Raw genomic sequence first — 21,656 nt, forward strand, 5'->3', positions numbered from 1 at the left:
ATAATCACCCAAAAAACTCCATTGTATGGAACTGATGACAATTTGATGGATTCAGATTTTTTGGGATGAACTGGACTCTAATATTGAAGTGCCATTGTAGTACTTCCTACAATGGCAGCTGGCTAAATCTAGCCAAAACGTAAATGGGCCATCATGGAACTGAATGAAGGGTATAATCCGGCTTTTGGCGAGGATGGATTATGCAAGACTGTGCAGAATTATTTATCGTGTCTCTTCCTGCATGGTGAATACTTTGAAACCACGTTAGTTTCAAACTTTGAAAAATAGACCGAAGAGAATGGTTTACTAATTATGAAACGCTGTGAAAAACTTCCGACCACTAGGAACGGCGCTATCTCTAAAAGGAAATGCCTCATTTCTAAATGATCTAGGCTTTTCACCCGAATTCCATTTGGCCGAACTGAACAGTTGATCAAAAATTAGTTGGCCGAAAAACAACTTTAGCCGAAGAGAACCAAACCATACGACCAAAAATGGTGTTAGACCAAAAGGGTCATTTGGCCAAAAATATTGTTAGACCGAACATGTCATTTGGTCGACTGTTGTTTAGTTGAACCGATATAACCAAGAAAAATATTTGACGAAACCGGTTGTTTAACAATATATGCCATTTTAAAGCCAAACATGTTGTTTGGTCGTAAAAACCATTTTACCGATTAGGTCCAGAACAGATAAAAACAAACTTCAAAATACAAAATACACACCATTCTTAGCTAATGTCTACTCTCTATGATTTTAGCATCATTTATTTTTTTAATGTGCCTGTTTTTATCTGGTCTGGACCTAAGCAGCCAAATGTTTTTGACGAAGAACTAGGTCTGTGTTTTCTATTGAAAAGCTTCATTATAATATAATAGACTTTAAACGGTTATATCTCAGCCGTTTTTTAAAGCATTCGATCGAGGTTTTAATTCCATTATTAACAAAAACATATTTAAAATTATAATTGCAAACAGCATCCAAAAGATACAGCTACGTAGTTCTACGTGACCGTTGCGTACAAATCGTTTGGGCCGTACCTTTGTGTTTTTAATCTAAACAACATGTTCGGTTGAGTGTGAAATGGCATATATTGGCAAACTACCTGTTTGGCCGGATGTGGATTTGTGGATTATTTCGTGGGGTTAACTCAATGATTCATCAAGCCCAAAGTCCTGAAACAAGAAAAATAAACAGCGTAAAAAGCGTCAGCAGTTTATGACATTTTCGGCCGTATTATCCGTTCGGCCAAATGGCCCTTTCTGGCGTCTTGGCTAAACGAAAAGTTCGACCAAATGACCTGTTCGGCCAAACAACTTTTAGGGACAAATGAACAGTTCGGCTGAGCGACATTTTCGGCCGTATGTTGCTTTCGACCAAATAACATTTTCAACTAAATGACTCTCGGCCAGAAGGCTTTCGGCCTAGTGGCCATTGTTCAAATGGCTTTCAGCAGAATACCTTTCAGCCAAACAATCCTTCCATACATACACTGCTAAACGACCTGTGCTTTTCTTGGTCATATCATTTTTCGACCAAATTTTCTTTTCGATTATTTGACCCGTCCGACCAATGGCATATACGGCCAGTCACCTAAATGACATATTCAGTTATATCACATTTTCGGCCAAATGGCCTGTTTTGCTAAATGGTCACTTTGGCTTGACAGCATTTTCAGCCTTTTATGCCGAAGGACCAGTTCAGCCAAACGGCATTTTCGACCGTATGTACCTTTAGTCGAAATAACGTATTTTTTCTGTTTGCAATTGACTGGCTGTCATTATGCCGCTGGTTTAAGGGAAATAACGTATTACAGTAGACGTTCGATAACTGCAAGTCATTTAACTGCAATGCTTTTTAACTGCAATTCGATAGTTGCAACAGTTTTGCAGTTATCGGACCGCTAAACTTCAAACTGATGTCAGACTCAATGACAGCTGCATTGCGCTGCACATTTAGATGCACTTTTATTGCATCTGACGACGATTGACATCCGTTTGACGTCTAGAATGCGTTGCAGTTATCGAACGGCATTCGTTAACTGCAAAGTAAACATTTTGCAGTTATCGAACGGCTACTGTAAATACTAAATAAATAAATTTTGACCAAATTACTTTCGACCAGTTGGATTTCTGCCTGATTGTTTGTTCGGTCAAATGACAGCCAAACGATTCTTCCATGCCCATGATAGCTTTCGATTTAGAGATCATTTTTTAGAATCGATTACAAACAAATTGACTGGATCTATTGAAACTCGTTTCCCAAGTCTCTGCATGACACCTTCTAGCACAATATTGAACAACAGTCACGTAATTCCATCACCTTGTCGTATTCTCCGGCGGGGTTCGAACGAACTGTAGTGTTCGGCCGAAATCTTCACAATGTTGCTTACCGTCCATCGTTATTTTTATCAGTCTGGTAAGCTTCTCCGGACAACTCTACGCATAGCATTTTCAAGGATTTGCTGTACAGTAAAGAACTGGTGCGTTGTCGAGCTGCAGCCAGTGAAGCTTGATAACTTCCCATGAACTCATTCACTATTGGTGGTGGCGGACACGTACATAACTTAAATCTTTTTTCCGACCACATTTTGTAATTTGTTTAAGAAACTGTTGTTCTTAAACAACACTTTAGTACACAACTTGAATAGATCCATTTGTTTCACTCGACTTTAGTTTTGTATTGCGTTGTAGAGTTTAGAATTTCAAATTTTTGAAGTAACGAACCCATCCGAAGTTGGAGAGGCATTTCATTTGATACTGTCCAAAAAGGACCACGGACCATCCCGGGCCAAACAATATTGAAAATCAAGGGTCAGTTAATGCAAAAACAGGTGAAGTGATGACAATAGCTCTCTGTGAAACAGCGAAGACTAACGTTATGAAAACTTTGAAGGATCCCTATCCGATTGTGCGGAAACCAAGCTTTGATTTGGTCAAACTGTTGGCAGAATCTAGCCTCTTCTCCCTTTCTCCAAACTCTCCAACTCCTAGACATCTACGATGGCGGCGGTTAGTGGCTGACCTCTTATTAAGTAGATGCCGTTTCATTATTTTCTTTCATTTTCCTTGTAACGAAGAAGGTGGACGTGGCCGACAATAATAGTTTTCTTACTTCATCATTATTGAATTTCATTATTGAATTCCAATTGAATTTCTATTAACTCCCAAATAGCTTTCCATACGTAATCGGAGCAAGGATGATAAAGACATGCATGAAAACTAACAGTATTCTATCTTAGAAATTATCCCAGCTCCGAACTAACGCAAACACATCCTTTTTGGCACTTTTACCTACTTATACAAAAATTAAAACAATTTGGTGTGGGAAATGTTTTGTATTCCATTTTACGTTTGATGGATGGATGCCGCAGAGATGGGAATTTGGTTAACCTTTTTTTCTGTTGATGAATTTGTATGACATTTTTATCAGCTTTTGAGGTTTTGTTCTTCTAACTGATCCCATCAATACCTACTCGCAGTGAAGTTATGTTACTCCTTGTCTGCAACCTCCAATCTGCAACTTCTGCCCAGGTAATAGGCAAACGAAAGCGAATCACACTTTCTCTGTCCCAGCGGCGTGCATCAAAACAATTGTAGGTACTTCCACGTTGTAACTACCTTTACCTGAGGATACTAAAACAGAAGTTTAAAGTCAACGACCATAGCCGTTAGCCATCCGCGTCTCACATGCTCGGAAGCGTGGTATATCTGCTTCTTGAGCGCATTATACCATGTTTTGCTAGACGAAGTGGAAGACAAAGTGCAAAACAAAGATACCAGTCTGCCGGTGGTTCCCGTTTCCCTCGGTTTCGCACCCAATAAAGTTCCAGTGGAAATAAAACGAATGTTTTCACAAGCTTTAATTTTTTTTCATCCTTCCGTTTATGGTTATGAGTTTAGTGTTTTAAAATTATGTTTCGTTTCCCGTTCTTCTTGCAGACATTTATAGCAAAACACCCCGATGGAGCATCACTCACAGAATCGTTCAACAACAGGCTCGTCTACTACACCCGGACGCGTGGCCTGTTCCGGTACTGCTACCCGAAAGAGAAACCCCCAGCGTCATCCGGTGAGTACTTTCTCTGTCGCCAGCTGATAGCAACTGAAGATGCAACTGAGGCGAAAAAAAATACTTTTAAGGGTTTCAAGAATGTTTTCGGCGTATTTATCATAGTTCTTTGAACGGAACTCCTAGCTTCGATCTCAAATTACCGCAGGCTCGGAAACATCTTGATTAAGTCTAATATGTTGCTAAAAGCAAGAAGCGGTCTTTTAATTTTGCCCTAGTGGTACATAAAAGCCCAGTTTTTCATATATAAAGTAAACATGAAAGTGTTGAAGCTTGTGATTGCGTGGGTGTTGGATATGGGTGAAAGAATGAGAATCTCCCCCGTCAGTGCGAGCAGATCATGTTTCTCGCGTAGAGGTGAACAGGGGCATAATAACAGAGTGGGTTGGTTATTTACTATACATCAATAACGGACGCGGAAAATCAACCGTTTGTCGAACGGCAGGCTGCCGTGGGAGCCGCGCGATAGATAGCATATCTGATGGGGGTAGTTATTATGCTTGCGATCCAGGATGCAGTGTATCAGTATGAATTAAAGATTAGTCAGAATGTTTCGATGCTGTTTCAGTATTTACACCGGTTTAGTAATTAACTTCGGCAGTTTTGGTTCTATTAGCATTAGCATTAGCATTGAGCAATTCGCACAAATTCGTAGGTGGTACAAGCCAAGACTATTGTATGAAAGTAGCATCACTTTCATCCGTTACCACAGATAATGATTAAGGACTAATCACTATCTCTTAGATGGAAGCAATACACTCTCCAACAGTCGAGATCTGCCCTGACCACGTCCTTGCGAATGCTGAGGAAGGCGAAGGATTGTTAGTTGGACACCTACCTAAGAAAGACTCTGCGACCACTCATAGGTGCCACGGGAGGTTTTGGGATTGTGTGGAAGGTTATAACAGTAGGAATCGTTTTGGTAGTACGTGAAACACAGAAAGAACTTAGATAGAAATGCAAAGTAGGAAAGGGACGAGCCTGGAATCGAACCCACGACCTCCGGCCACTAGACCACCGAGCTCGTCAACTTCGGCAGTTTTGGTTCTATTCACAAAAAAAAACAAATCTAACAATTCTGTATAATATGTTGGTATATAAATTTCAATATAAAAAATGTAAGCTTTTTATACAGGTACTGTATAAAACTGTGAGACTTTAATACAATGATTGAAATGAAATTTTTCAAATTTATATACGCCAAAATTTTAAACAGATTTGGCAAGGATCTTATACAGAACTGTATGAAAATCTGCCATTCGCTGGTTGGGTGATCAAGTGTTATTGAACACACATTTTCGATAGTAAATATTTTTAAACAATACAAAAATAGTTAATTTTCTCATATATTTCCTTGAGGGGGGGCTGAGGTTAACACCCCCCTCCGCTTCCAAACAGCCAAAATTTTGACAATAATTTTTTTGTTCTCTAAAAAATTTCTGCTGCGCCGCTGATTGGGACTTACAGTAAATACATAATTCTTTCTTACTCGAAATTCAAGAGACCCCTTCGAATAAAAATCTGGAAACTCTTTGAGAATTTTTGGACGGTGTATGCGATTCTTCGGCTTTCAGTAGGCAAATGCATACATCTTCAACTCTCTAACATTTTGATTAACTTTAATGACGTTATTCCGAGTCGAAGTAAGGTCTTCAAACATAAAATTCTTGGAACAGATAGCGACATCTGTAGTATATGTAAAATTAAAAACCCAGATCAATCCACCTAGCGTTGGTGATGCCTTTCTCGCGCATTAAAAAAATAAGAAAAACACATAAGAGAGGTCGAAATAGCATTTTAGGGGGATAGATTTTACTTTTTCCATCAATTCATATGAACTTGCGGTCATTTGAATGCATTGCTGCAATTTTTTTTAAAAAAACCCAGATCAATCCACCTAGCGTTGGTGGTGCCTTTCTCGCGCATTAAAAAAATAAGAAAAACACATAAGAGAGGTCGAAATAACACTTTAGGGTAATAGATTTTACTTTTTCCATCAATTTATATGCATTTGCGGTCATTTGAATGCATTGCTGCAATCTTTGAGAAAATTTTTTTTTTTTCGTTTTTGAATTTTTTTTTCCAAGGGGGGACCCTTGGTAGAAAAACAATGTTTTTTTAATAACTTTGAAACGCAATGGCCGATCGGGCCAATTTTCAATAGGAAACAACTAGACCGCAATCCGCGTCGACTGCAACTTGTTGCGAGCAAATCCAATAATGCTAAGTACCAAAAAGTGTGTCTCACATTTTTGTACACACACACACACACACACATACATACACACATACAGACATCACCTCAATTCGTCGAGCTGAGTCGATTGGTATATAACACTATGGGTCTCCGAGCCTTCTATCAAAAGTTCGGTTTTGGAGTGATCCTATAGCCTTTACGTATACTTTGTATACGAGAAAGGCAAAAATCTTTTTTTCGTTTTTGAATCTTTTTTTCCAAGGGGGGACCCTTGGCAGAAAAACAATGTTTTTTCAATAACTTTGGAACGCAATGACCGATCGGGCCAATTTTCAATACGAAACAACTAGACCGCAATCCGCGTCGACTGCAACTTGTTGCGAGCAAATCGAATAATGCTAAGTACCAAAAAGTGTGTCTCACATTTTTGTACACACACACACACACACATACATACACACATACAGACATCACCTCAATTCGTCGAGCTTAGTCGATTGGTATATAACACTATGGGTCTCCGAGCCTTCTATCAAAAGTTTGGTTTTGGAGTGATGCTATAGCCTTTACGTATACTTTGTATACGAGAAAGGCAAAACGTGTGAGGCAAAAGTTATCATTAATTTACAATCAATTTGTGCAATGAAGTGAAATAATTTAAAATTTAGAAAATCTTGCGCTTATATAGAATAATAAGGGCATAACTATATTGATTGATTTCTCTTTATCGATTTTATTATTTGGTTATAAGTCAATGTTTTCATAAGTTACAGCCGTGATTTTCGCTTCTTGTCCAAGTTGCAATCATCCTTTCTAACACCAAACCATTAAATTTTCGGCAAACTACCGCAGTTTGCTACACTAATAAAAGGTAAACGGTAATATTTTGAACATTGGAAAACTATCCATTACGCTCAATGTTTTACTTGCTAGAAAACGCAAATATTTTGAATCATTGTATTTCTATACACCAGAGTCAAAGTTGAATACAATTCATAACCAGTATCATAGATATTGGCATTCCTTAGTCGAATGTAATTCTGATTTTACTGGATAAATAAATTCAACAGTTGAGTATTTCAATGTTTTCGGAGTCTTTCAGTTCCATAAATAACAAGACTCACTTTTTTAACACTCAGTGTTGTAAAATGTCATTTGCATTCTTTTTCATAATTTTCCCAGAACTTTTTTCAGTGGTTAGCTATTAACTATCAAGTATGGCGAACTTATAGCGCTTAAATGTAGCTACAACTTTGTCTAATAAGAAATTGCTGTAAATATGTAATCTGGGGTGTGGGAGGCAAAATGTCATTCAAATGACATTATGTCAAATGACATGTGACATTTTGGAGAGATTTCACTCTCTAGCCTCAGATGTTATATTTAGAGTAATGTACCTTTGGACAAAAATATAGCACTACTCAAGCGTTATGCGTGCATATAAAATTTTGAAGTAAATTTGGCTTCCGAAGAAAGTTATGAACAAATTAGTCAAATGACATGCGGATGACATTTTACCAGCCTGTTTAACACTTATAATTTTGTTTATTTTCTAAATACTTTTATCTTTTCTTTTTTTATTTTTTTTTCTGTCATGTTTTCACATGAACCCACTCTCACCAACATCCATCTTCAAACTGACTTTTTTCAACGCCATCAAGCTGACACTCTGTGACCAGGGATGCCAGATACAATTTTCATAAGTCTGTATCAATCTCAGATAAATGTCTGTATTTGTCTGTATAAAGTTAAGAAGGTACAGGAAATTATTATTAGAAAATTATTCAAAAAGCATGCGCTTTTAACAACGTAGAATATCGAGGTTTCAATAATCAAAAGTCGGTGTAAGACTTAGTCGAGCCAAGTACGAGATGCTGAAGACAAGTAAGATTGCTGTTGAGGTGGAAATACGTATTATGAAATTTACTCTAAAGTTACAATCAAGTGGTGGAATTAAATGGGATAATACTATCTATTGGGAAGTCCAAAAGAGATTGGTTCGGAGGAGAGGCAATGAAGGAATAAATCCGTTTGGGAACCCAAAGAACGGAGCGGACATCTTTTGGGCTTACAAACGGAGAACCTTCTGTCTTTCGTACTTTTTTGGGCTTTCAAACGGAACTCTTTTTATGCTTTTGAACAAAATCCTTTCCGCTTCCGAACGGAATCTTTTAAGGCCTCGGAGCACCAAAGGATATCTCTTGTTCTGGAACAGAAAAAAAAATCCATTCAGAAGCCCAGATGGCTCTACTCTGAATTCCAAAAGTATTCCTTTCGAAAGTCTAAAATGAATTCGTTGGAAAGTAAAGTCTAAAATAATTTCGTACAGAAGCCCAACAAGGTTCCGTTGGGAAATTCAAAAGAATTGGTTTTGGAAGCACAAAAGAAATTCGTTCAGAAATATAATAGAATACCTTCCAGAATCCCAAATATTTCCGTTTGGAAATCCAGAGAAAGGCCTTGTTTTGGGTTTACGAACCGAGATTTTTTTGTTTAATGAAAGAAACTCTTTTTGGCTTTCGGAAGGAACTCTTCTGGGTTTTCGAAACGATTTCTTTTGCGCTTCCTAACAAAATCCTTTTAGGGCTTCGGTAAGAAATCCCATAAGTATTCTAATCGGAATCCCTTGTCCAGAAGCAGAAAAAGATTCCGTTCAGAAGCCCAGAACGCTCCAATCGAAAGTTCAAAAGTATTTCTTTCGAAAGTCCAAAAGGATTCCGTTCGGAAGGCCAAAAGTATTCCGTTCGGAATTCTAGAATGATTTTGTTCAGAATCCCATCAGAATTCCGTTTGGAAGTCCAATAGTTTGTTTTCGGGAAACCCAGAATGATTCCTTTCGAAAAAGAATTTCATTCAGAAACTCGAAATGATTCCGTTCTAATATCCCAGAAGGATTACGTTCTGCAGTTCTCATAATTCTGTACGGAAATCCGTACGAACGGATATCTTTTGGACACCCTCATGAAATTTTCTTTGGGCTTTTGAACGGGATCATTTTGGGCTTCAGAATGGATCAATTTTTGACCTCTCAATGGAATCTTGTTAGGTTTCTGAAAGGCATCAAAGAATCTTTCCGTTTGAAATTAAAAAGAAGCACTGTTTGAAACCCATATAAGAGATCCCGTTATGAAGCCTAAAAGCACCTAAAGGCTCCGCTCGAATTCCAACAGGATATCGCTTGGAAACGTTACAGAGTTCCATACGAAATCCGTTGCTGATGAAACAAGTGTGTAGGGGCCGGTTGTAGTGGTTGGCATTGTACACAAATACGTATAGATAGACATTAGACATAGTCACATAGTCACCGGTGAACAGAAAGGTGAACATAAAAATGAACTTTTAGTGAACAAAACTAGAGATCATAATCAATGATAAGCCGATATCCCATTCCGGTTTGAGACTATTATACAGATTCCCAAATGTACAACAGATACAGACAACACGACAGGCTAAGACTGCTAAGCTAAGAAAACAATACGTATTAAATAAAATCCAGTCGAAACTCCAACCACAACATACGTATGAGAGCTCAACTCAATCCTACAAATGTCAGAATTACAACTTATTTAGATTACTTGCTTTTTGACATAATGAAGAGTATCTCGATGTCAAAGTTCACTCATCTTATTCTCATTTCATATCATATCACGCAAAACAACTCGTAATCTGAATGGGCTATTAAGCATCTCGGCTAATCAGCTGTTTGATTTTATGCTTCGGATGACTGATTTCTATCTCTTGCAATGATTGACGTTCGGCGTTGAAGTGCGTGACGTCAAACTCGAGGCGGTTCATGCTGAGTTGTTTGGTCAGATAAAACAGGTTGAATATTATCGAACCAGCGATTGAATTGGTTGAAGGGGCCCGTTAACAGCTGACCAGCCGAGTCTTTTACAGATGTCTCCGTCCCGCCGAGCCATCGCGGGGTATCGTAGAAGAGATGAATGTTGTCAGTTATTACGTCTTTTCCAATCTGCATCATCCGTTAAATGGAATATTACAGTCGACTCTCTAGATCTCGATGTTCCATTTCTCGATAATTCTCCCTATGTCGATGATTTTCTCGGTCCTTTCAACTCACATACATTTTTACGTTCTTCAAATCGATAACCTCCATATCTCGATATCTCTCTATCTCGAGGTGTTCTGATCATATTGTGCCTTGCAACAAAATTACAGCTTTCGTGATCAGTTTTCAAGGCTTTCATAGATGTGTAACATATGTTTTTCTGAGGCGACTATCTGGCGCTTATTTTTGGTTGCGACTAAAAAAAGATTTTTTATGAGCAGTACAATATTTAAATTTCTAGGCTACTCTACTAGACTAGAAATACTAGAATAAGAGATCGGCGAAGACGCCATCTTGTTTCCAATCGAACCGTCAAAAGTGGTTCCATTTTGACTTGTTTACTTTTTGCATCCATAAGAAGCAAGCAAAAAGTTCAAGTGCTGCCAATATCATTGTCACGATTTCATGCATTTTCATACGTTGCCATTTCGACAGTTTTTCACTTCGCCGGTATCTGGTTATAGGGTTGCTATACTAGACTATCTTTGAACAGTTTTGGTCTTAACAACAAAAATTGTCATTTGTTTTGTGGTCATTTTTTATAACAACGAGCTTTTTTCGATCTAGTATCCATTGCAAAGTTTCTTCAATTCATCGATCTTTCGAACATTATTGAACTGACAAAATTAATCATATTTTGTTTGCTGATTTTAATAAAATTTATTTTGTTGCAATCTCGTATAACAATCTTTTTAATATCTCTTCGAAGTGTACATTCATTTGAAATGTACCTAGATATCTTCCTCCCATATGATCAATCTCTGCGAGTTGATCAACTCGCAGAGATAGAATTAAATTCGTTCTGCTAGTTTATGTACCCAAACTCACTATGGTATAATCAATTTTTCGTACATTCATATTCATTTAAACTTTTCATGCAATCAATATTTTGCCAATATTGCCAAAACAGCATTTCTCCCTGAGAAAAGTGTGTGAAAAGCCAATGAAAGTGTGAATTCAGCTTTGAACGGCAACTCTTTGAATTATATTTGATAGACGGCCAGTATGAGTGATGGGATGATAATTTCAATTTATTTTTCAAACGAGTGATAGTTGCGATAGCTACGCTTAGTAATGCTGCAATAGTTATGGTCTGGTGACCATACGAGAGCTACAATGATGCGTGCCCGCTTTAGGTGATGTACTATTAATAGAGATTAATGCACTTAACAGCGATTATCATTATTGATATAGCTTAGGCGGTTTCAAATAAACGGTCGAAATTATGCTCTATGTAGGCTAGATGTACCAGTTTTGGCTATAGCACCAGTTGTCGCACTAGTGTTTTATTTGCCAAATGGCCAATCAAATCACCGCAAACCAAGTTCATATCGATAAAGCACATTCATATGATACGATAATACCTTTGATCTCCTCCAAAATAAGCAAAACATAATTGTAAAAATTAAGTTTGCTTAATTTTTGACATCCTTTGCACCAGTTGTCGAACTAGTGGTCCCAATTTGGCCAATCCCATAAGAAAACAATGGGATTTGCCAAATAAGGAACCAAAATTAAGAATAATGCCACAACTGGTGCACGCGTTCCTATTATGGATTAATCAATTATGAGGATAATAACAAATTTTATTATGGTTTTCACAGCTGTTCTAAGGAGCAGGAAGTAAAACCTTTCGCTTGATATATAAAGTCCATCCACATGCCTTTTACATATTTAAAAAAAAATAGTTGTTCTTACGTATGGCGACAATTGGTACACCCACCCTAGTGCTTTTTGAAAATAAAATGGTATCGACCCTATATCTACACAGTTAAATAAATTGGAACCATGTTGACAGTTTGCTCATATTTCTGTAACCCATGTCCGACCAAATAAATTATTATTTATTAATGACGCAGGCTAAGGCCTAAGTAGCCTGTGCAGTACATAAAAGTCTTCTCCATTCAACTCGGTCCATGGCTGCACGTCGCCAACCACACAGTGTACGGAAGGTCCGCAAATCTCCAAGACCAAAATTTATTCACATGATCCCTCTGTTTTGGCTTTTCTGAATTTCTGAATTTAAAAAAGCGTTGTGATTCTACTGCATACGACGACGTTTCGACGAAGACCCAAACCAAGGGTGGAAACTTCGACTGAAGTAAATCACTCCGCTTTTTTAAATTCTACATATGACCAGAAAAGCCAAAACAGAGGGATCATGTGAATAAATTTATCGCAGCGTCTCCCTCCAACGCGTCCTTGTCGTTGTCCATTCTCCGTGTCCGCTCACCATGGATTCTCGAACCAAAAAGACGCACATGCTGGACACGGTTCTTTTTATGCACAGGAAAATGTCAAGATTTGAATTCAAATTGTATTTAATCAAAAGTTTCTATAAAATTGGCTAATTGTTGAAAAGTTTCAGAGTCGATTGAAATCCATCGAAGGAAACAGGCGCTAACCGCTTCGTTGGCAAATATCAGGCAGGTATCAGACGACGGATCAAATGTTTACCCTGAGACAAATCCTTGATAAATCCCGGGAGTACAACTTGCAGACAAACTCAGGTGCCGCTAGACGTTTTAGGGCGTTTTCGAGCGAACTTCGTAGTGAACGTTGAAGGCACTCGAGATCGTGTAGTAGCCTTCCTCCAAGTCGTTACTTCAGATGACGAAGGCTTGATGTTTGGAATTTCTACTTATGATTTGAAAGATCGGATTGGCAATATTCACCTCGGCCGTATGACCCGATCGACCGAATGGCCTTTTGTGTCAAATGTCCAATTCGGTAAAAAAAGCATTTTCAGCCATATGACCTATTCGGTCAAGCACTAATTTTGGTCAAATGACCAGTTTGGCCCAACGTTCATTTCGCCCAAATGAAATTATCGGCCAAATGGCTCTCGGTCAGATGAGTTTCAGGCTAATGGTTTGTTCGAAGTAAAGGCATGCATATTCAGTCAAATACATAACTTTCGGCATAGTGCAGAGGCGTTGCGTCCGCATGTGCAACATGTGCAATGCAATCTAATCCAAACATATATTTGGACTATGTTCATTTGATATATGTTTTGTACAAATATGGCGATTGGATGCAGAATAGGAAAATATGCATTGACTTTTATAGGCAGCTTGTGATGTGAGCCTAACAAATGCTGCGATGGAGGCGTGTTATAATTTACTCTACGACAGCGGTTCTCAACCTTTTTCTTGAGAGGTACCCCTTCGAATTTTTACATTCATTGAGGTACCCCCTTTTTTCATCGTCGAAATCAAAATGAGCGTAACTAATAACACATGGTAATATTCACATGGTTTCTATCCAAAAAGTTGATTAAAATTTTAGTTGTTTCGTGAAATTTTCCTATTTAAATTAAGTGTATGCATCAATCTTCCAAGCCTCTTGAAAGGACGCTTCCGAGGCTTTTGAATGGAGGTTTTTGACTCTCTTAAAAGCAAGTTTCCGACCCTCTTGAAAGGAAGGCTCCTAAGAATCTTGAAAAAAGGCTTTCAAGCCCCAAACAGAGGCTTACGAGTCTCTTGAAATGAGGCTTTCGAGCCTCTTGAAGGAAAGCTTTCGAACCTCTTTGAAAGGAGGTCTCTAAAGCTCTTGAAAGTAGCTTTCCGAGCCTCTTGAAAGAAGGTTTCTGAGAATCTTGAGATGCTTCCAAGCTTTAAAAAGAGACTTACGAGTATCTTGAAATGAGGTTTCGGGGCTTCTTAAACGGGCCTTCCGAGCCTCTTGGTAGAAGGCTTTCAAGCCTCTTAAAAAGATACTTCCGAAACTCTTGAATGGAGGCCTTTAAACCATTCGGAGAGGCCTCTAAATGTTTCACATAGACCTCATAGCAACTCATATGTGACCAGATTTGGTTACAATCAAGTTGCTGCAACCATTTTGGTCCAACTTGTATGCTTGAGAAGGAGGCTCTTGAAAGGAGGCTTTCGAATCTCCTGAAAGAAGGCTTTCGACCCTCTTGAAAAGTTGCTTCCGAGCCTCTCGAAAAAAGGCTTCTGAGAATCTTAAAAGGAGGCTTCCAAGCCTTTTAAGAAGAGGCCAGGGATTGAATCCAAAAGAGAATGAAAAGTCTCCCACTTATCATCTCTGTATACATATACGATGTGTAGCATACCGTGAGAGACTTTTTCTTGCAAGCTGTTATGATAAAGAAATAATTCGGGAGGCTATAAAATTCTTTTAGAAAGCTTCAAACTGATTCTGATGATGCATTTCAACTTGTTCTATACTGCTGTACGGTTACTAACACAAAATGAGCGAGAAAAAGTGAAAATCATCACTTCTCTGTGGGGGCTGCCTATCCGATTCTGTTTTTTCGCACTTGTATACAAGTTTGATAAATTTGTTATCATGACTTGTTATGATTCGGAACAGTTTTTGCCTTTCTTTTATTGTTGCTCGTTATCTATTGAGAGCGATTTCTGTAAACCCTGGAAGAGGCTTAAGAGTCTCTTGAGATGAGGCTATTGATATTCTTGAAAGGGACTCCAGAGGTTCCTGCTAAAAGATTTCTTACACTCTTGAAACAAAGCTTCCAAGCCTCTTGAAAGAAAGGCTCTAAGGATCTAAGGCTCTTGAAAAGTGCTTCTGAATCTCTTAAAAGGAGGCTTTCGACCCTCATTAAAGGATGCTTCCGTGCTTCTTGAAATGTGCTTACGAGCCCATTAAAAGAAGGCTTCTGAGACTCTTGAAAGAAGGCTTCCGAGTCTTTTGAAAGGAGGTATCTAAAGCATTTGGAAGGGGACTCTAATGATCTTGAAAGGAGACCTCTGAGCCTCAATGAAAAGAAGCATCACAACCTCCTGAAAGATGGCTCTTGATATTCCTCAAAGGAGGCTTCGTACCCTTTTGAAAGGAGGCTTTTGATCCTCTTGAAGAAGGTTTTTGAGAATCTTGAATGGAGGCTGCCAAGCCTTTTAAAAAAAAGTTGTATGGGTCCCTTAAAATGAGGCTATCGAGCCTCTTGAAAGGAGGCTATTTGAAAGGATGCTTTCGGGCCTCTTGAAATGAGGCTTCTGAACCTTTTGAAGAGAGGCTTTCGAGCCGTTTCCAAGAAGGTTTCCGAGCCTCTTGAAAGGTGGATTGAAAGAAGGCTTCCTAGTCTTTTGATATGAGGCTTCCGAGCGTGCAGAAAGGAATCTTCTGAGCCTCTTGAAAGAAGACTTTCGAGCCTCTTGTTAAAAGTCATCGAAACCTCGTGAAAGGCCTTTTAAAGAAGGTTTCCGAAGCTCTTGAAAGCAAGCTTACGAGCTGCTTTAAAGGGGACTTCTAAGCCTCTTGCAACGTAGCTATTCTGCTTTTCGAGAAAAAGTACTTTAAGCCTTTTAAATGGAAAAAGCAGACTTCTAATTTCTCACATCTCACTGTGAAAGGTGAGAGTGCGAAGTGAGAAGTTTAACTTGTTCGGCAAAATGACCCATTCGGCCAAATGGCCTATTCGGCCAAATAACCTATTTGATCAATTGACCTTTTTGGCCAAATGCCTATTCGGCCAAATGACTTTTCCAACCAAATGACTTTTTCGGCCAAATGACCTTTTCGGCCGAATAGCCTATTCGGCTATATGACCCTTTCGGCCAAATGGCTTTCATGGCTATTGGTCTGTTCGACCAAGCAACGTTTGACCTAGTGGCCTTTGAACAAATGACATTTGGCCGAACGGTATTCGGCCAAACGGCACTTCCCCATTTTCGACAGCGGCTTTACTCGCTTTCGCTTTTTTTAGTTTAACTGATGCTACGTCCCCGGGTTTCTTCCTCGATTATGATTTAGGACAGGGCTGCCCAACGTACGGCCCGCGGGCCGGATGCGGCCCTCGGCTTCATTTTTTGTGGCCCGCGGCGCGTAAGAAAAATAAACTCAGATTCGGCCCGCCAGTTTTTCTAGCTGGCTCGGGAAGCTCTTTTTTATTTTTATTATTCATTATTTAATACGTAAGTTTTAAATCAAATCTTGAAACGTTTCCAATAAAGATTGGCACGAGTAGTTTACGTTCACGTTGAAAAAAAGGAAGACCGGTTTGCTCAATTTGTTCAGAAGGTTTTGCTATATTGAAAGAATAAAATCTGGATCCAAGCATTCTATGGAATATGATATTTGAGAAGGCTCAGGTACGAAACAAAAGATGGTAGAATTTCAAAGGTAGGGCACATTTACATTCATTGATTTTAATTATTGGTACTATGGATTACAGAAACAAAAACTCTCTTCACTCAAAAAATACGCAGTCTGAAAATGCAGTACGGGCCAGTTTTGCTGTTAGTAGGATTTTGGAAAAACGGATGAATTTTTTCCAGGACGGAGAGCTTGTTAAGGAAAGCATTTCGGTTGTTGTTTACAACATCGTAAGTCTCAAGGAAATAGCCTCCTTCAGAAGCATTAGTTTGCGCGGAACACGGTGAAGAGTAAAAGTTCTCGCAGAAGATTTGAAAGCTACGTTACGTGACATTCTCTCGCTAACGATGAAAATACTGACGTGAAAAACGTGGCATAGAGGTGAGCCAGCCCACTCGGGTAAAAATCCATTCCCAGAAATAAGAAAATAATTCATGATTCCACGAATCCGTCGTGTTTTCATGCTATGAAAATACACCATGAATATAAATCATGATTTCATGATTTATTTTCGCGTAACGCAACCAATGCGTTACAATTTGGTTGTTAAGATCGACAGAATAAAAAAAAAGTTCAACAGGGGATTTGAACTCGAGTACACAGAGCGAGAGTCCGGCGTGCTACCTCTCAGCCGTTCTTACTTCTTGGGAATGGAATGTTCGAAGTATAACCGGTTATGCATACTGTCGACTGATGATGATTGCCTAGTACCATGATAAATGTTCCTGAAATCATGAATTTTAATCATGGTTTCATGAACTGACCTGATTCATGATTTTATGATTTTTTATTCATGCCTGTGGGTATGCATTTGTTTCCGTGCAGGGCTGCAAGCTTCTGTAATAAAGATTAATAGAAACGTGACAAAATTGGCTGTGATCATAGGAGGAATTGATGGTCTTTTTCGAATGACAGAGAAATTGGCAGCTTCGAACCCTATGCAGGGAACAACTAACGGGAAACCTTGAGGGCTGATATGACCTGTGCGAAGGAACTATTTTTCCAATATTTTTTTCCAATTATAAATGATGTTGACGGAAATGACGAATACGAAGACTTCCTGTATTATTGCGAAGTTCATTATTCACTCGAGCTGAATGATCCTGAATAGATGAGTGACTTGGATTTTCTAGCAGATATCGCCAAACATCTCAATGACTTGAACATGAAGCATTTTGGCACAGTGGGTTGCTGAAATCTGGTACATTTCCATCATCCTGTTGGAAACAGTTCATGCAAATATGCTGGTAAAGTAACGAAATTCCCATTTTATCAACACCGTTTACCGATTTGAATAATTTACCTGAAATGTTTCAAATGGATTCCTCATGCAACGATCGAGTTTAGTTTTTTTTAGATAATGAAAAAAAAAACTGATAATTTTGAAAATTCAAAAAAAGTTATGTACCGAATATTTTCTGGCCCGCCAGCAAGTGTGAATTCTAAAAATTGGCCCGTGGCGTGAGAAGGTTGGGCAGGCCCGATTTAGGATCTCGCAAGATAAATAGTTTGTTCGCGTGTGTTCGCTCTTTGCTCAGCGATTCTTAATTTATTGGGAACGAAGTGAGCTTTTTGCGCGAGGGCTCCGATTGACGTTTTGTGATTTTTTCAAATGGCTTTCCGCTGGTATGGATCAGATGAATATGATGTTTTGCTTCGCCTAAGAAATGTATGTAAATGCCCCAAACTTGCGTCATTGTCGTCGTCGTCGCGTTCGATGATATACTATGAAAGTGCAATGTAGTGCAATGAAGTGTTACTGTTTGTGTTGATGTAGCAAATAAGTTTTCACTTTCCTGATCAACTGGTCCTTGGGACTTCAGAACCCTCAAAATGGGTCACCAGTAAACCGGTGAGAAAGATCCTTTGTCTACTTTCGTAGTTTTGAACTCGTTAACTTTCTATTTTCGCTTTAAAAAAACAATTGGTTTTTTTGTTTATTTATGTATTCATTGAAAAACAAAAATTGAATGGTTCGTCACAACAAGTGTCGACGTATACTTTTGATATGTATTTTAATATCATGCAAATTTAAACTTCAAGTAGAAACCATAATAAGGATAAGATTGAAATATAAAATCAAGTTTCACTTATTTTTACTATTATTTGTATTTAAAAATTTGTTAAACAGTTTGACTTTTAAGGTGACTGAAAACTGTGAAATGATTAAATTTCTTCTTTCATAAAAGTTGTATGGACCTCAACTATTTACCCCGTTCCACTTACAAAATCTTTCCTGTGACATCTGTGGAGATGCAGAGGTGATCTCGGTCTCTAGTAACAACGGATGTCACCTCAACATTCCTTCCTTTCCCATATGACCGTGAGGACGTGGCCGGCGCCGTTATTGATTCTACAATGTTTTGGATTCTCAATCTGTGCACATTGACGTTGGAAAGCTAATCCCAAACCCCAACTTTTGGTTTCCTGTGCAATTTTGATTGTGCAATCACGGAGTAGCAACTACGAATTGTACGGTCATCCAGCTCAAGCTCAATTCGGAAAATGGGATGTGAATGAGAAGCAGACAGACGTAAAACAAAAGGCAAGCATTTGACAGTCGCGTTGGAAGACCAACCTTTATTGTTGGCCTTGTGCAAGGACACAATGGGAGCCATTTGACTTTCGCCAAACGACTCTTTTCCGTTTCAATGTGATTTAAAATATATTAAAAGATATAAAAACATGATCTTCCGTAACAAAATTGACCCAGATTTCGTACAGATTCAAGGCAAAAATAAAATGTTGCCACGAAACATTATACCGAACATGAATTGATTAATATCCTATGCTGATAGATGAAGTACTAAACAATTAATGGAAAATAAAAACCCATTTTTATTGTGAATAGAAAACGACGAGTTTGTTGAGCTTCACTGTTCTACTGCTTCTCACTGATCCATAAAGTGTAGTCATTCACGATTGGATCTAAACATATGAAGATCAAAGAAAGGTGAATAAAGCCACAGCGAATCGTCTAACCTGTGTTAAGGGCAATTAGAAAGCAAAAGTAAACCGATTATCACAATAGGGGCCTATTAGTCAGGAAAAAAATATTTAGCGCAAGACTACACTATATCGATGTCTAACGATGGCTAAAGACCAAAAATTAAGCTGAAAGCGATCCAAAAAAAAGTATCCATTGCTCCCATTTCATTTGAGTGAATGTGGAAAAAGGTGAAGTAAGCTATACCCCAATGAAGAGCACTTTTCTCGTCAAAGTTTTTTTTATATATGACTTAAACATGCCAAGAGCCAGCAGCCTCCAGGCAACTAGTGTAACATCAGCCATAATAAGTATAAATGCGATCATCCGAAAGTTTCCGTTACATCACCTTTGCTCCTCGATATGCAAAAGCTTCAACTGTAGAAGTGCACATTATTGGCATTCTTTCACTGAGAACTGTAAGCCGATATTTCTCAATGAAACCAATACTTAACATACATTGTAAGAGATCGGTCATTAAATCCTATTTCAATTTTTTTATTTCGATTTTGATCAGCGTCTGACAAAATTTAACTTAACTGGAGGAAGAGCTAACAGTCAGTTATCAAATACATAATGACCATGCAATGCCGTTTCCTTATCTTGGGTATGTGTGATGGCAAGTGTTAGGTAACACATTTGATCCGAGTCAGTTATGTCGATTCACATCCCAGAGTAAAGTGCAAAATTTTAATTGCATTTGTACCGATGGAATTGCAATCACACTTTACATGAGAATGATCCAAGTGCCCAGCAACGATCGCACGCGGTGCGTGTTTGGTTTGTTATGGCGCGTAACCGAAGGCCTTTCGAGAAATGCCGTCATTCGAGTTTGAATCAAGTCAAGCTCACCAATTTATTACGTGAATTCGGCATCGGCGATGTTAGTGATGGATGAATTGGGCGAACGTCATTAGAGCAAACATTACAGCCATGAGCCGAGCAGGCATAAGTAAGGCCAAATCGCTACAAGTAGGCCGCGATCAAACAAGGCGTATGAATAGAAAACAGAAGTATGTACAATTAATGCAACGTCCGGTCATTACCTTTTTTCTCCTTTAAATTTTATAAATATCTTTATAAAAACGGTAGCAATGGTAACAACGTTCAAATTTAATGACGGGTTACGATGAGCTGCACATGAAATACATTTTTCCCACTGAATTCATTTTTCGCCAACCTTACCGTACAACGATCTATGAATGGAAGAATATGTGCATATCACTACGAAACATGGTGGCGTATTTACAGCACTTCGCTTTCATCGGACTGATTATCAATATAGTTTACCATAGAAGTTGGAACTGGTAACGAACACGAGGAAATATGAGGGAAAGGGTGGTCATGGTCATTAATCGGAAAACATACCAAACATCAAATTTGCGAGCATTTACTCAGAGCGTTTATATCGTAGAGCCAAACTACTTAAAAATATTGAAGATGGAATGCTATTCCCAAACTTCATTCGTTGATTCACTTTGCATTTCCGATTGTTCTAGTCAATTACGGAGTAGCAACTAGGCCAACACGTTTCATCGTTTTTAGGACAAACCAGTTGCAAACATCCGCCTTCTCTGGCACATCGCGGATCAAACGATTTTGCGGACGCTTGAACAAGCTAAAAGTGTTTCTGACCTTCATTTAGTCAGCTGTATTCGGTTTTTCGCTGCTGCCTGATTACCACTGAGTCGTCTGAGCCTTCTTGAATAACTTCATCATCCGAAACATCGTCGAATAATTCATTCCCATCCCAGGTGTTTTCACACTCTATGCTAGTTCAGTCAAATTTTCATCAACTTGACTCACAAGATAAAAACCTATAAAATAATCAATGTGTTCACTTTTTCCGAGTACACAGTATTTAAAATGCAGTCCTACAATCAACTCAGCATTTCACATTAAAACCACAAAACTAGTTGCAAATACTGATTCTGAGATGAGGTTCGTTCAACTGGTTGTTTATAAATTTTACTACATAGCTTTGCCAAACTGACAAAAAAAATCAATTATTTTATTTTCTAGTCAGTCTCAAAAATCAGCTTCTTAGTGCGAACGTATTAAACCAATTAAAATTCATTTCCACGGCCGGGAAACTTTCAGCTAGTAGTGGTCTGAACGGACGATGGGACACGCAAACCATCTCCAGCGACTCCGTACAGGGTTGATGAACACCTTCCACCTCTTCAATCGGCCATTTCGATCGAGTGCGTGACATACAGGCTCCACTGGGTGTGCAGTAGAAAGCGAAAAAGAAGGAG

The 21,656-nt window shown here is 38.6% G+C and overlaps 1 protein-coding gene across 1 annotated transcript in view; it reads left to right on the forward strand.

The window, feature by feature from the left end:
• Positions 1–21,656, forward strand: part of LOC134218391 (transmembrane protein 235-like) — a 91,772-nt gene that overhangs the window by 27,785 nt on the left and 42,331 nt on the right. The window contains exon 2 of the mRNA XM_062697366.1: positions 3,942–4,071. Coding sequence (XP_062553350.1) covers positions 3,942–4,071 — 130 coding nt within the window. The remainder of the gene's footprint in view (positions 1–3,941; positions 4,072–21,656) is intronic.

The sequence above is a fragment of the Armigeres subalbatus genome, chromosome 1, assembly GCF_024139115.2.
Source record: "Armigeres subalbatus isolate Guangzhou_Male chromosome 1, GZ_Asu_2, whole genome shotgun sequence".
NCBI lineage: Eukaryota > Metazoa > Arthropoda > Insecta > Diptera > Culicidae > Armigeres > Armigeres subalbatus.